Raw genomic sequence first — 14,861 nt, 5'->3', positions numbered from 1 at the left:
TGAATATTAATAATGCAGAAGACACACGTATACCACATTTCCCAAGCTCACAATATGATACTTATGACCTAAGCTTAAAACAACAAACGTATGATAAATGGATCGATACCTTTTGCACAGACACACACTGCAAACAAGAAACAATAACGCTTCTCTCACCCCAAAAAGAGTAGACGGGGAGAGGGCGAAAAAAAGATACATTTACCCTTGAACACTCAACCCGTTCGAAGGATGTCCGTATTTATTCCCAAGGAAATAACTTGACTGTCCTCCTCGAGTCATGGCATCAAACATTTGCGCCTTCTCGTTAGCTCCCCCGGCAAGATAATTGTATCCGCTGTAATAAAACCCGAGCATAACAGTCAGATATGACAGACATAGGAAGGAGCCCTAGTTCATCTTAGTTAGCCCTTATATTATCTTCCCTTCGGAAATCATTAAACAAACCTTAAAGTAGTTGGATTTCCCTTCATGGATGATGTTCGTCAACATCAAGACACACAGCAAAACCGTCACCATATCCCATTGCGGGAAGATCAATCTACCATCACCGACCATTAGCCATCCCTAAATACATCACCCAGAATAAAAGGAAACCTACGTGAACATCTTGTTGTACCGATCCTGATCCAAAACATTTCCAGTGGTCCACGCAGTCCATCCCACCAACGCCGGCATCTGCAACAAGCACACCTGCAAGGCATAAGCCGACCCAATCTCCATACTCAAAGCCACATTCCCATTCATCGCAAATGAAATAGCGTTCAAGAATTCCGTAGTATTCGGCACCAAAGCGAACAACGTAATTCCCAGTAGTTTCTCATCAATATTCGAATTCTCAAGCACAACATCCACGGTGCTAACCAAGATCTCCGCAACAGCAGCGTAGAGCACCGTAGCCCCGCAAAGGATAACCAAACTCTTTGTGCGACTCCAGTTTGGCGCATCATGCCCTGCGGCGCCGCCGTGCGCGGCGGCCTCAGTGACAGCGTTCTCAGCGATTTTTTGCGAAACTTTCTTTGGATGTTCCGAGGAACTAGCCGTGCTCGCGCCAGCCTCACCACCCCGATATCCTGCGTTTACGGACACTGAAGCCGCAGCCGTCGCAACCATCTCAGCCACCCCGCGAACCAGGGACTCATTTTCTGCTGTGGAAAGCGATGCAAAGGGCAACTGATGCGGCAAATGTACAGGCTCGCGAGAACCTCCAGCACGCCCTGTTGTAGTGGCGGATTCCTGGGTTGATGCCAGCTGCTGTGTCGAACTCTGGGCAGATCCTGCGGACAATCGAGTCAACCCAGCCGAATTCAAAGTTTGACCCAGCACCCGCTTATAGACAGGAGATTCCCGGATCGATGTCGCACCGTTGACACGCTGTGCTTCTGGGAGTTTACCAGCTGATTCGCTAGGCTGTCGCGGCTTCTGCGACTGAGAATGTTGGGGGTGAGGCGGTTTCTCAGGTGTCGCCCAAATCAGCTGTGCATGAGTCTTCAATGTGAACAGACACCCGATGACATAAGCCATGACGAGAAGCGCCGAAGCCGTGTAACAGAACGGCTGAACAGCTTTGGCGTAAAATGGGTCATCAACCGAAGGAGGCTGCGTAAAATAACACCTTCGACAGTCTTCCGTTCTTGAAATCGTCATCTCGTCGTCGTCACAATCACGGCATTTCAGCTCATACTAATAGCACAAGTTCGTTAGCTTAGCCCATGAACCTAATCATCATCAGTCCCACCATTTAGTTACTAACCGTTCCGTAAATCTGATAGAACAATGTCGGGGCAAATGCTCCGATCACAGCAAACAGTAACATCGTCATCGTAGCCTCCGCACTCTGAGCGTTGAAATGCTGAGTCTTCCTGAACACGGTACCCGCGCACATCGAGAGGCCAGGCATCAGGAGAATACCAGCCAGGATACTTCCGACGATACTGCCCTCGACAAGTCTACCCTTCCCTTGTGACAATGCAATACAGTATAGGAAGACCTCGACGATAGTCGAAAAGAATGCGTTCAGCACACTGGCTAGACCCATCGATGACTGCGCGGACACTGAAGCAACAGCCAGCCCGATAAAATAGGCAAGCGGGATAATGGACAACAGGGCTAACACAAACAGCGTTGAAGAACTCGTGAGAAATCCGTGGTAGTCGAACATCTTGTGCAGGACCCAATAGTCGAAAATTACAAATACCACAACCAGCATCAAGTTGATGAGGAAGATATTAGTACCATCTACTGTATACTTGTAGTATTTCCACCCCACCGCTCTGTACGTGCAAACCAGGACTGGTGAGTGATCATCTCTCAAGCGACGTGTTTGGCTAGAGTGGAACGATAGTGCTAGGGGGTGTCTCCTGAGGTGCGATAGAAGTATTCCGTTCACGCGGGCCATCGGAATAGTGAAAACAATAATCCAGCAGATAGTTGAGACCAAAAACAGCATTGGGCCTACATAATGTTAGTTAGGAAAGCCAAAAAAAAAAAAAGATCAGGCATAGATACTCACCGATAAGCCCGTAAAACAGAATGTAGAACGTAACACGTCCTACGGTCCATTTACCACGCCCAAACAGTCTCCGTCTCTTCCCTGTGTTCGGTCGGTTGCCCGAGTCAACTTCGTCACCACTGATCAGGCCAGTCCGTTCGTTCGACCCATCGATCGAGTCAGCCTCGCTAATGTTATCCAAGCCATTCCGGCCTTGTCCCACCAAGGGATGCGGTGTAAGGGGCCCGAAGAACAATCTACCCTCCTCAATGTCACCTGCCTGCCACTGTTCGTATTCGCTGATACTTCTACCCTCACCTAGGTCCTCGTCCAGATAATTCTCGTCTTGGCTAAGCTGGATATACTGCCCGAACGGATAGAGGAAGTACTTCGATAATCCCCGCAAAAGCCGCGAGTACTCTTTGCCGCTTCTTGTAAAAGTCAAGAAACATATCGCTGCCGCTACGAAGGCGACGGCAGACATCCACCAGCCGACTGTTAAAGACCACATGAAATTACCGATCTGTTGGATCGTGCCCATATGGGCTCCAGGGGCGGAGTGAACGTCCTCCTCTGCGAGTTTCTGCACCGAACGGTCCTTCTTGTATAGCGAAGACTTCCAAATTTTGACACCGAAGGGGTGGGTCTCGTTGATAGCTTCTTGACGATCCTATTATACCCGTTAGATCAGCTGTCTACACCAAATAAAACCTTAACTAGCACGTAATCATACCTTCAAGGTCTGCTCTCCCTCCTCCACATGCTCCTCCTCCTCGCTTCCAGGTGTTTGATCCATTTCTTCTTCAAGAGGAAGCACCTCAACTTCATTATCCTCGGCAGGCTCAACAGCTTGTCTTGTAGCTGTAGGACTCAAAGCGTCTTCCTCCAACAAGGTCTCCGAAACTGCTGCTGGTAGGCTCCCAGTCTCTCTTCTCCGCAATGATCCAGGACCACTACCACCACTCTTTCTCCCTGTGCTTATTGACCCCCTTGAAGCTTCCACCCGCTGCTGCTGGTGTTTTAGTCTCTGGTCCTCAAGAACCTCTTCTTCGTTATCGTCTACCGAGTAGGTATGCTTGCGATGGCTGGACAGTCGTCGGGTAGGTGTAGGGCGGTTTAGTACAGGTGGTGCTGATGGTCTATCTCGGCGTTCTCTAGCAGTAGTCGTAGTACGCATGCTCTCTATATTACAACCAAATTATAATGTTAGCCTCAGCTGTCCTATCCCTCAAAATATTCGATTTTGGTAACTTTATAATGTGATATAAATACAGACGCGCCTACCTTCATCTCCTCTGTAGTCTTCTGGCGCCACAATCGTCACCTTGGGATGATCAGACCGAGTGGTCGTAGTAGCTATAGTCGGCGTGCTCTCCGAAGGTCCAGGTTGTTCACCATCGTGTTCTTCTTCATGGATAGTAGAAATGCTGCCTGCCGGTGAGGCAGGTCGGGCTGGTTCCGCCATGACCCTTTTAGATGAAATAGCTCAACAAGCCCCTTCAACCTTTTATTCTCAAAACTCGTAGCACGACACGGTGGTATGCTTCTTTTCACAACATATAAAAAAGGAAAGAAAGAAAGAAAAGGAAACCGAATTTTTACAAGTGGTGGGTTTGCTTGCAGCGGTAGTTATGCCTTAATATTTAACGAGTGTAACCGTCGGCCAGTCGCTGAATGGAAAGTCACCGGTTGGACGATAATAATAGGACGTCATAGATTCATGAACGATATTTAAAATGGTAAGGAGGTTAAATCGGAGCCTCGTTACGGTGACCAGAAGAGATGCAGACGGGGGCGAGTTTTTCTATTTAGGATGATGGAATCTCCTACTATCAAGTACGAGGTGTGGTCAGATGAGGTCGTTCGTTCATACAAATTCTTGTTTGATAACGGAAAACACCGCCATAGAGACGACAAAAGGGCTTACAAAGCCACAGACAGATGACTTTGGTGGGAACAATAAGGGCCGGATTAGGAGTCGTCCCAAGGACTATGATATTACTGCGGGAGGGGTTACTGTATATTGTGTATGGGTACATGCATAGATCGACTGATGGAATGAAGGGACAAACTGATGGAATTGGATCTAAACAGGGAGAATTAGAGGTCAACATACAACAATTTAATTCGTGAAAAAAAGGCCTTAAGAACCCCTCGAAGGCAAGTTCCAAAGAAGATATCGTCGACTTCGGCTCTCGGATGAGAGATTATTATGCAATGAAAACTTCAGACCGGAGAAAAGAAAAGAGAAAGGAAGAGGAAAACCCAGCCCTTCCCGGTCCTCAGAAACGGGAAACCTGAAATGACGACCAGCCTGCATGTTTTTGGTGATACGCGAAGTGGGCCGGGATGCTGCCACCAGAGGCCCTCTGATTGGCTTCCGCTCCCAAACCTAGCCCTCGACAAGAAGCAAGCCGGCATGAGCATGGCGGCCGCCAAGGTATTTCGTGCATAGCGTGGGACAACCTATCATGATCATTCTAAAGGATATCCGGATATCATACTACATACTGCGTATGTACAATATCGTATCATATCATCCCTTCTATTAAAAGCGACGGGAAACATCGAGACGGAAAAAAAGATCGTGCCAATGTTGAAATCAAGCCAATGTCAGGCGGGTTTTCGAACCGGAACTCAGCCCTATTCAGCATGGTCGCTGCGGATCTTATCGTTCAGACACGCTTTCTTACGCCGCATGACCTCTTCGTAACGTTTGACCCCTGCTCAAAGATTGCACCCGAGCTCGTTCAAGAGGGTCGGTCCATTCGGTCGCACAATAACGGTGCTGGTGGTCACACGGGGCTTGTAGGATTGCGGCTTTTACTGAAAGAATAATTCTGTTAAAGATAGTATAATATAATGGAATAACTCGTTATGCACGGGAATATGAGGGGAAATGCATTTTAGAAAGTTACAAAATACAACAAATATAACACCCCATCACAAACGCCATGCATGCTTCAATACAATGCATACCATGCGAATGAAGGGTATAGTATAGTAAACAACTTCAAAAGGAAGAAATGGCGATTATAAAATATATAATGAAAAGCAATAAAGGCAATAGATCATGCATAATACTCATCCTCCAGAAGAGGAGTTTTAGTAGCAGTAATAAGCTCCGGTGTAGCCTCTCTGCTACTAATACTAGAAACTTCGGTGATATCGTGGAGCAGCGGAATAAATGAAGTATCCGGTACCGCGCCTGCGATGTTGGCGCAAGTTTGAATTTACAAGAGGATCAACGCCCGTCATAGCGACGTTATTAGTTTTATTTTCGCTATACGCCGCTTTACGAATCGACAAGTCGAATTTAAACCCCTTCGCAGGCTCGTTTTCCTTCTCTTCAGTAGGATCCATTTGGTATACATCCTCAGCATCAAAACCCCACCCTTCGGAAGGACGAAAGATGGATGTATTGCGTGGAAGCTTCGATGACATGAGAATTTCTTCGGAACCGGGTGGAGTATCCATACCAATCGGATCCATGTCCTCGTTGCTGTAACCGTAGAGCTTCTCGATAAGTGATTGCTGGAAACATAGCGGACATCTGAGTGGTTATTGTATTCGTCATAATGCCCGAATCCCCCACCACACGCTGGAGATGGTGCGCCTGCGAGGAGGGACATACGAGCAGAAGAGTGCTTGACATCACCTCGATCATCGTAGTCCTCCCCTGCTATTGATGCGGATCCCGACGCCGACTCCATTGCCCCTCCTGCCTCCCGATGAATTAGATGAAGCAGCGCCTGTAACAGATGCGCCACTGACGGGTGAACCCGCCGAGTACCGTGTACCAGCATCTACCGAAGACGGTCGGCAGTCATGGTACTGCTGGTGTTTCATCTTGAAAAGGTCGGTAGGCAGCCTGTTGGCACTATGCCTCAATTTTTGCTTCCATTCTTTGTTCTCACCCAAATCCACCGTTGAGTTACGAGACTGCACCACCGGTGCAGTGGGAGGTTCTTCGCTTAACGATATATCGAAAATGTTAAGAGGTATATGATGAACGGGCTACGCTGGAGTGGGAGAGAACAAAAGCTTCAAAGTGAAATAAAATAATACTAGGCCTATGATAATGCAGTGGAATGAACAGAAACGAAGATAAGTCTCACGTCAGGATATACGGTACCGCCCCTTAAGCCTTGGTCAAGTCCGATGGGGATTCATCTTCCTTTAAATGCTCTTTTCAACCGAGTATTCACGATAGATGTTAAGAGTTAGACGGAGAAATTGATGAAAAGGTTGGGTTTCCCTTTTGTGTTCAATGACATATGTCTTGCTATAGACCCGGGGAACTTTAGCCTCTAGAGCTTATATGATCGCTGCATTGGGTCTGTTCCCAACTCTATCCTCTGGAATCCATCTATGGGTATCAGATCGACCGAACAACTTTGATCGCATCTTGATGAAGGTTCAACCGAATTTAAACTTTTGGCTAACGACTAAAGTAAAACTCCGACAGACTGGTTAAAGCACCAACGATTTATGTACCTGACGATCCCGAGATCCCATCGTGAGAACTTGTAACTTTAAGATAAGGTTGCAAAGGGAATGACTCGGGAGGGACCGGGGTATGCATACATGTTTTAACAGAGAGTATCTTCATCCGAGATACTAATAGACTCTATCCCTTCTGTCTACTTGGCCTACCCTTCCTCTTCTTGACTACCACAGCCTCCTCGATACCAGATCCGGAGGAGTCCGAGCCCCTGAATTCCCCGTCTGTAGTTCCGTCTTCGCCATCTTGATACACAACTCTATCCCCCTTGGCGGGTTTTGACTTTTTCTTTGACTTCGACCTCGTGGTCTTAGCATCTGCCGTCTCTTGCTGCTGCTGCTCCTCAGCAACCTTTCCAATAAGTTCCTTGACCTTGGGTTTGCCGTTTTCCGCGCCACACCGGCCGCAAATGTACCGGACGTCTTCAATGTTAGTGGTACCTGGTGGGGCAAGCCCGTTGACCTGTCTGCAATTGGAACAAATCAATGCGTAACGATTTTTTGCAGACATTTCATCCTCTCCTAAGAGGACATCCAAGAAACGGTCGTACCATTGCGGCTGTCTCGGTTCTTCGGGTGGAGGGGGCATGTACTGGCCCATTGGTATACCGCCCATGACTGGAGGTATCCCACCCATCATGTGAGGGGGGAAGATACCCGGTGCGAATCCTTCTGGTGGAGGAAATTCGTGCGGTGGGAGCTCGTGCGGCGGGATTTCGTGTAGAAGTGGTGTTCCAGGACGATCATCATGTCTCTGCTCTGTCTGGAGACGGCTTGGCGAGGGGCTTGCAGTGTTTCCCTTTTGACCCCTCTGGGCCGGCCCATGTCGTTTCCTCAAAGTTCCCGGTGGAGTATTAGGTTGAGGTTCGGTGCGTGCTTGATTGGGACCGTTCCCTTGCGGTATAGGGGGGGAATTTGGTTCGGCTCCGGTGGTAGTAGAGGTCTTGGTGTATTTGTCCAACAAGGCTTGAGTGGAATCGTACTTTGTGACAGCCTTCAACTTCTCGATGGTCTCCTTCTGCTGTTCACGGTATGTCTCCAGCGAGGTTTCCACGTTATGGACCCTCCACTCGTAGTACCGTTTAATGCTCTGACGGATGACGTAGACCCTGCACACCAACCTATTAGCCACCATGTCCCGAACTAAAGGGAAGACGTAAATTGGTGCGTACACGAAAGGGGAACCTCCAAGGACACCTATCTGGTAGATGTTGGCATTTTCGAGCCTGACGACGAGAGTGAGGATGCTAGTGTAAATCACCCAGGCGATGAGCGTGTAGAGAGTCCAGAGACCTTTTATCCGTCTTCCTCTGGTTCGCAAACGAATAAGTCGCTTCTCGTGGTCGAGTATCTGAGTCGCGAGGGAGGATAGTTTCTTTTCAAAGGCATCAGGAGAGTTGTCCTGCTTTGGGAAATGTTAGTCTCATCTCGAGGATGTTTATTCTCATGTAGATACCAGAGTGTACTGTACATACGCCGCCAAAGGGCCATAGTGAAACCATGGCTTCGGCCCCAAGAGAGCCACCGCCGTCTGAAGGAAAGGAACAGGATAAAAACGACGGTATTCTTTAAGGAGTATGATTGTATCGTCAGAAGGACCGGATGGTGTAGTTAATTAAGTAGTCTGGAGGAAGGAAAATAAATGGAAAAAAGAGAGGGACAGGGGACTAAGAGGGGCACAAATCTGGGGTTTCGTGGCCATAATTACTTGTAGAGAATATAGGAAACAGTTATTATCACAAGCCGGCTTGTCGAGAGGGCAACAACACAATCTCAGAACAACCCCAACGTCACTTTGCCTTGCCAAGACTTTATACTGTGTCCAATCTTAGATTAGATTAGATCCTCATGTACAATTACATTAACGACTCCACAAATTGCCCGTTCCATTGCACTAATCTCAGGTACAGATACTTATCCGCCAACCTCTCAAATACCTTGTACTCTGTAGATTAGGTAGATGCATAAGAGGAGAGGAAGTGTGGTCACGTTTTGATCTCCACAAAGTAATCTGAGCGCGACCCGACCTCCGTTCGCTTACACTATAACTAAGCCTCGAGTGCTAAGCTATTAACGAAGACCCCGGCAAGCTCCCCTTATTCATTTCGTACCTACCGTTATACCTATAGCATTCATTCATTCATTCACTCATATCACAAACGACTCTCAAACTCCGAATCTCCCGTAGAGTCTAATCTAGATTCTCCCCGTCGCGAAATACTTCAATACGCCGTGGGAAAAAAAAAAAAAGTGGCGCTTTAAACCTGCACCAGCTGGTTCGACCTCAATAGCTTGGGAGAAGAACTACCCTCCACGACCTGCCGCCGCCCGGCAACCGTTATTTTGGAAATTGACGGAATAGCCCGACGAAAGCCCATCATGTCTTCTATGCGAGGTAGATACTTTGCTCCTGCTTCAATCCGTCCAAGGTCCCAGTTCTGAAATGCTAGTTATGCAGGATTGGTGCAGTTCATCGCGGACCTTAGGAACGCCCGCGCCAGAGAGCTGGAAGAAAAACGCATAAACAAGGAACTGGCCAATATACGGTGTGTCTAGCCTTGTATCTCCTACATCTGAAGACTTTTAGTTCTAATTGTTCCTAAAGGCAGAAATTCAAAGGTACAATAACCGAATAATAATGCATCCACTCGAACCCTGTAATGAACGACGAAGTGCAGGTACTGATAGTGTCCAGATGGCGGTCTTAACGGATACCACAAGAAGAAATACGTCTGCAAGGTTGGTATCCGTTTTCATCCCGGTGTGATGGGTGGTCGCTAATCTCTCTCAAAAAAGCTCCTATATATCTACATCCTCGGATGGAACGTCGACTTTGGCCATCTAGAGGCTGTCAGCCTGATATCCGCCAATAAATATTCGGAAAAGCAGATCGGATACCTTGCCGTTACCCTTTTCCTAAACGAAAATCATGATTTGTTACATCTCGTCGTCAACAGTATCAAAAAGGATCTTATGGACAACAATGAGCTGTTCAACTGCTTAGCTTTACACGCGATCGCCAACGTTGGAGGAAGGGAGATGGGAGAAGCTTTGAACACCGATGTTCACCGACTTTTAATATCACCGTAGGTCAGGACGAATCTTATGAGTGTGAATCATGCTGACAAAGATGGAACAGGACATCAAAATCTTTTGTAAAGAAAAAGGCTGCTCTCACATTATTGAGATTGTACAGAAAACATCCTGGGATAGTGCAGGAAACATGGGCGGAGAGAATAATATCCCTAATGGACGATTCGGATATCGGAGTGTGTCTGTCGGTGACCTCGTTGGTCCTAGCCCTCGTGCAAGATAACCCTGAACTTTACAAGGGATGCTATGTCAAAGCGGCCTTTAGATTGAAGAAGGTTGTGGTGGATGATGATTATACACAGGACTACCTTTACTACAAGATCCCATGTCCCTGGCTACAAGTCAAACTTTTAAGGCTATTACAGTACTACCCTCCTTCAGGTACAGTGCCTCCGCTCTTTACGGTTTTGTTTAGAGGCTAACATTGGCTAGACGATGGCAATGTGCAAAACATGATACGGGAAACCTTGCAAAAGATTATTGACCTGTCGTCCGATATGCCTAAGAATACTCAGCAAAACAATGCGCAGAACGCCATTCTCTTCGAAGCCATCAACCTAGCCATTCATATTGGTACCGAAACCGGAATCATGGTCCAGATCATAGTTCGCCTGGGCCGATTTATCCAATCTCGAGAAACCAATGTGAGGTACTTGGGCCTGGAAGCGATGGCCCATCTAGCTGCAAAATCAGATAGTTTGGAGCCCATCAAGAAGCATCAGAACACCATCATCGCATCGCTGAGAGACAGAGATATCAGTGTTAAGCGAAAGGCCCTCGACTTGCTGTACAGCATGTGCGATTCCACCAATGCCGGAGTCATCGTAGGGGAACTACTCAAGTACCTTCCCAATGCCGATTACGCTATCAGAGAGGAGATGGTGCTCAAGATTGCTATTCTAACGGAGAAGTACGCCACCGAATACCAATGGTACGTTGACAACTCGCTACGGCTCATAAGTATGGCTGGTGAGCATGTCAGCGACGAGGTCTGGCAGAGAGTCATTCAAATCACGACAAACAATGAGGAATTGCAGGTTTATGCCGCCCAGACTATCCTTGGGTTGGTTAAAGGTCCGCAGTGCCATGAAACTTTGGTCAAGATTGGAGGTTACCTGCTTGGCGAGTTTGGACATTTGATTGCAGACAATCCGGGATGCAGTCCAATCGAACAGTTCATGGCTTTACAATCAAAATTCAATGGATGTTCTTCAGCCACAAGGGCTATCATCCTCTCAGCCTTCGTCAAATTTGTCAACCTCTTCCCGGAAATCAAACCGCAGCTCGTGCAAGTGTTCGAGATCTATAGCCATACTCTGGATTCAGAGCTCCAACAACGGGCTTGCGAATATCTAGCCCTGGTATCCATGCCCACCGACGACCTGCTCCGAACGGTCTGCGACGAAATGCCACCGTTCCCCGAAAGGACATCCGCATTACTCTCTCGATTGCACCAGAAGGCAGCCGCGACAAGCGATAAGAGGACATGGGTTATCGGTGGCAAAGATGCCAACCTCGATTCCGCCAACTTTGACTTGAAGCTAAATACAAGTCTCAAGCGGTCATTCACGAACTCCAACGGGACACCTCTAACGGCAAATGGTAGCTCCAGCGCGCTAGCATCGGACCTCGCAGGGTTGCAGATCAACGGCAGTACTCCAGCCGCCGCGGCTCCAGCACCAAAACCCACCAATCTTGCATCCGCAGAGCATCTTAGCCCTGACTGGCAGATTGGATTCAATAGACTGTTGATTAGAAACGAAGGGGTATTATATGAAGACGTCCAGATTCAAATCGGTTTGCGATCGGAATTCCGAGGGCCAAAGGGTATAGTGATCCTTTACTTCACCAATAAATCGTCCTACGCCTATGGCTCCTTCACAACTACTATCAACAACCCTTCACGAAACGACCTAAGCTATACGACACAAAATATTCCGGACCCAAACATCGAACCCGACTCTCAAGTTCAGCAAATGTTGATATTCGAGGCGATTAATGTGTTCACAGAACCACCAACGATTAGAGTGTCCTACTTAGCTGGCGCGTTACAAGCAGTGACGCTGCAGTTGCCGGTTACCCTGCATAAATTTATGGAACCAGCAGAGTTGAGCGCGGATGATTTCTTTAAGCGGTGGAAGCAGATCGGCGGCGCGCCAAGGGAGGCGCAGAGGGTGTTTGGATTACAGGGGACGGGCAGGAAGATCGATGCAGCTAAGACGAGAAGGGTTGTCGAAGGATTCCGATGGGGCGTCTTAGACGGTGTCGACGCGAACTCAAAGAACTGGGTTGGTGCGAGCGTTTTGCATACGCTTCAGGGAGGCAAGTTTGGATGCCTTTTGAGGTTGGAGCCTAATTTTGAGACTTCGGTAAGTTCCTTGGATACCTTTTATTGTCGGGGAGGATTTGTCACGGTTTACTAATACCAACTGCAGATGTATCGATTGACGATTCGAGCCACGGATGAGAATGTGCCGCCGATAATCGCCAAGTCGATGGAAGGACGCTTGGCACAGGGCTTCTTCCCACAAGAAGTTATCAATGGACGTTAAGCAATGGGGGTTCTATTCCCTTTTACTCTTTTTTTTTTTTTTTTTTCAACAAGTTTCTTTTAATTGAAGATATTCAGCGATATGAAGTATGATATGGCACTCGGCATTTCAGCGAGCGAGATGTACGAGCAAATGAACCAAAAGCGAATGTTGAACTTAATCGTTCCTATGTTCTGTCTTTGTCTAATACTTTAACTAGTGCTTGATTTTGCTACTTTACCCTCCTTCACTTTTCGTACACTTATCATCCAGCGTTATTACGTACGTTATCATTACGATCCGGCTGCCTATCGACAAGGGGGAGGAGAGGTAGCTTGTTCAGTTGATAGGTTTGAAAGACCGAAAGGTCTTGTTTTTTCACATTATTAATCGTGGACAGAATCCTTTGGCTATGTCTATCCATGTCCAATGCCTAGATACAAGTTTAATGCATGCATGTTCCAATGATTCCTTTTGCTCTCAAACTCCATGGATGAATGTAAAATAGACAATTTAAGAAAAGTCTCCCACGGTAATAAACCTTCCATGATGCGGAATATAATCCTTCAAAAAAAAAAACAAAAAAAAAAACACAAAAGCAGTAAACAATCCCCCCCTATACATACAGATGATACAGATAAAAGAAAGAAAGAAAGAAAGAAACTCCACCCAATTCGTTACAATCTTAAACCCATGTTTACGTAATAATGGGCCGTTTATTTCAAATTGGTAAAATCAATCTCATGGGCCCGCAATCCGGCACCGCTCTTGTTTATTTCACAAGTGCAGCTATCTTTCGGTCTGCTCCCACAAGCACAGCTTTCGCCCTTGACAACAAGGTTTTCAGTAGCAGCGCGAGAGCAGGTACAAGCCTGAGCGGGGCGTTTCCCGCATGAGCAACGGGCACCGGTGACTTGGTTTTCCGACGCAGACTTGGAGCAGGAGCAGGCTAGGGCGGGTTTTTCTCCACAAGAGCACTATTCGCCTCGGTAGTTAGTAAGATGTTTCAGAGATACTGCAATGCAATGCGATTAGGGTGGTTGGATGGATTGATATGAAAAAAGTGACAGAGGGAAATTATTTTGGCTATTGATAGCATATGTACATTACACAGTGCATCTGTTAAAGAAGATAGACGGGAGAAAGGGCTGCGGCTGCAGGGGTTGTGGGTCTTGAATACAAGTAATGCCATTTTGCGGGGAAATGGTGAATTAATGGGACAAACATACTGTAGCTTCTTTGGCGCAGACGCAGTCAGCGGTCTTTCCGCAGCAGCTGGTTGGTTTTACGACGGTTGCCATTTTTAGAGGTGGTTTTTTGATAGCAGATGAGATGAAAGGCTGTGAAGGTTCTAGTATCTAAAGCAGAGAAGATAGTAGATGTATGAATGTATCTAAGATGTTCTTGAGGATCGATTGATTGGTATTGATGGAGATGGAAGGTTGAACTTATAGATGGGTACCTCGCTTTATAGACTGTAATGTGCTGGTCTGAACGAATGAGTTGATGGGTAATGTTTGTTGCTATCAAAGTTTCCCAATTTGGAAAGATTACCAATAGACGATATATTATTGGTTGAGATTGCCTCTAAAGTCAGGTGATAAGCGGTTGATCCGGCAATCAGCCAATTGGGTAAACTAATCTAATCAGAATCTTCAGATCTAATCTAAGATTATCTCGTCACAAATTGTACGGTATCTGATTGGCTGATCCTAAATACGAACACACAGCCTACGGAGCTTCGGCACAGCATGCAGAAACCCTAAACGAGAATCAAACAGGACTCCACACACAGCACCGATACAGGCGCTGTGTAAAGCCATGATTACGTATTCCAGGCGATGCTGGCCGACGTGAAAATGCTTTCTCGCTGTACGGATTCCAAAAGGCACTGGATTCGGATCCACGGATTGTACATGTATACATCTGTACGCTAGCATCTGATTGGTCGTTCGGGAATTTCCTTTGCAGCTCAGCGAAGGTATGATGTATTATACTTTATACACTGTATCTGTCCTTGTTAATAAGATACGCTGTGTACCGGACAATGCAATATAGCCAGGCTTCTTACCAGGTCAAGCCGAGTAATTGATTATGTAGCATTCGCCGAATGTATCCCTCTCTGGGGCTCCATCGCGACCAAGATCCTTTGGAGTTTCAGACAGACAAACCAACAACTAGCCAGCTTTACGACATACGCCATACGATACGGAGCTTACCATGTGGTCCACTGATTGAAAGCT

At 47.0% G+C, this 14,861-nt stretch overlaps 5 protein-coding genes across 5 annotated transcripts; 1 reads left to right on the top strand and 4 right to left on the bottom strand.

The window, feature by feature from the left end:
- Positions 1–201: 201 nt before the first annotated feature.
- DFL_003617 (uncharacterized protein) lies at positions 202–3,956 on the bottom strand (the record flags this gene model as incomplete). The annotated part of the gene is made up of 7 exons (XM_067632580.1): positions 202–390; positions 448–541; positions 602–1,683; positions 1,754–2,454; positions 2,513–3,161; positions 3,225–3,673; positions 3,776–3,956. 7 exons carry the CDS (start codon positions 3,954–3,956, stop codon positions 202–204), a joined length of 3,345 nt encoding a protein of 1,114 aa, XP_067490835.1.
- A 1,685-nt stretch (positions 3,957–5,641) lies between these two features.
- DFL_003616 (uncharacterized protein) lies at positions 5,642–6,204 on the bottom strand (the record flags this gene model as incomplete). The annotated part of the gene is made up of 2 exons (XM_067632579.1): positions 5,642–6,044; positions 6,122–6,204. 2 exons carry the CDS (start codon positions 6,202–6,204, stop codon positions 5,642–5,644), a joined length of 486 nt encoding a protein of 161 aa, XP_067490834.1.
- A 917-nt stretch (positions 6,205–7,121) lies between these two features.
- DFL_003615 (uncharacterized protein) lies at positions 7,122–8,496 on the bottom strand (the record flags this gene model as incomplete). The annotated part of the gene is made up of 3 exons (XM_067632578.1): positions 7,122–8,103; positions 8,167–8,399; positions 8,470–8,496. 3 exons carry the CDS (start codon positions 8,494–8,496, stop codon positions 7,122–7,124), a joined length of 1,242 nt encoding a protein of 413 aa, XP_067490833.1.
- An 877-nt stretch (positions 8,497–9,373) lies between these two features.
- Positions 9,374–12,639, top strand: DFL_003614 (uncharacterized protein; the record flags this gene model as incomplete). The annotated part of the gene is made up of 8 exons (XM_067632577.1): positions 9,374–9,389; positions 9,453–9,540; positions 9,600–9,613; positions 9,690–9,733; positions 9,791–10,080; positions 10,134–10,468; positions 10,520–12,456; positions 12,523–12,639. 8 exons carry the CDS (start codon positions 9,374–9,376, stop codon positions 12,637–12,639), a joined length of 2,841 nt encoding a protein of 946 aa, XP_067490832.1.
- Positions 12,640–13,334: 695 nt separating this feature from the next.
- On the bottom strand, positions 13,335–13,919 carry DFL_003613 (uncharacterized protein; the record flags this gene model as incomplete). Its single annotated transcript, XM_067632576.1, has 2 exons — positions 13,335–13,595; positions 13,848–13,919. The coding sequence occupies 2 exons, from the start codon at positions 13,917–13,919 to the stop codon at positions 13,335–13,337; spliced, it is 333 nt and encodes a 110-aa protein (XP_067490831.1).
- Between the last annotated feature and the right edge of the window lie 942 nt (positions 13,920–14,861).

This window comes from Arthrobotrys flagrans, assembly GCF_004000055.1.
Source record: "Arthrobotrys flagrans strain CBS H-5679 chromosome Unknown unitig_0, whole genome shotgun sequence".
Taxonomy (NCBI): Eukaryota; Fungi; Ascomycota; class Orbiliomycetes; order Orbiliales; family Orbiliaceae; genus Arthrobotrys; species Arthrobotrys flagrans.
Note: the sequence above shows the minus strand (reverse complement) of the source record. Positions and strands in the feature narration are given on the sequence as shown.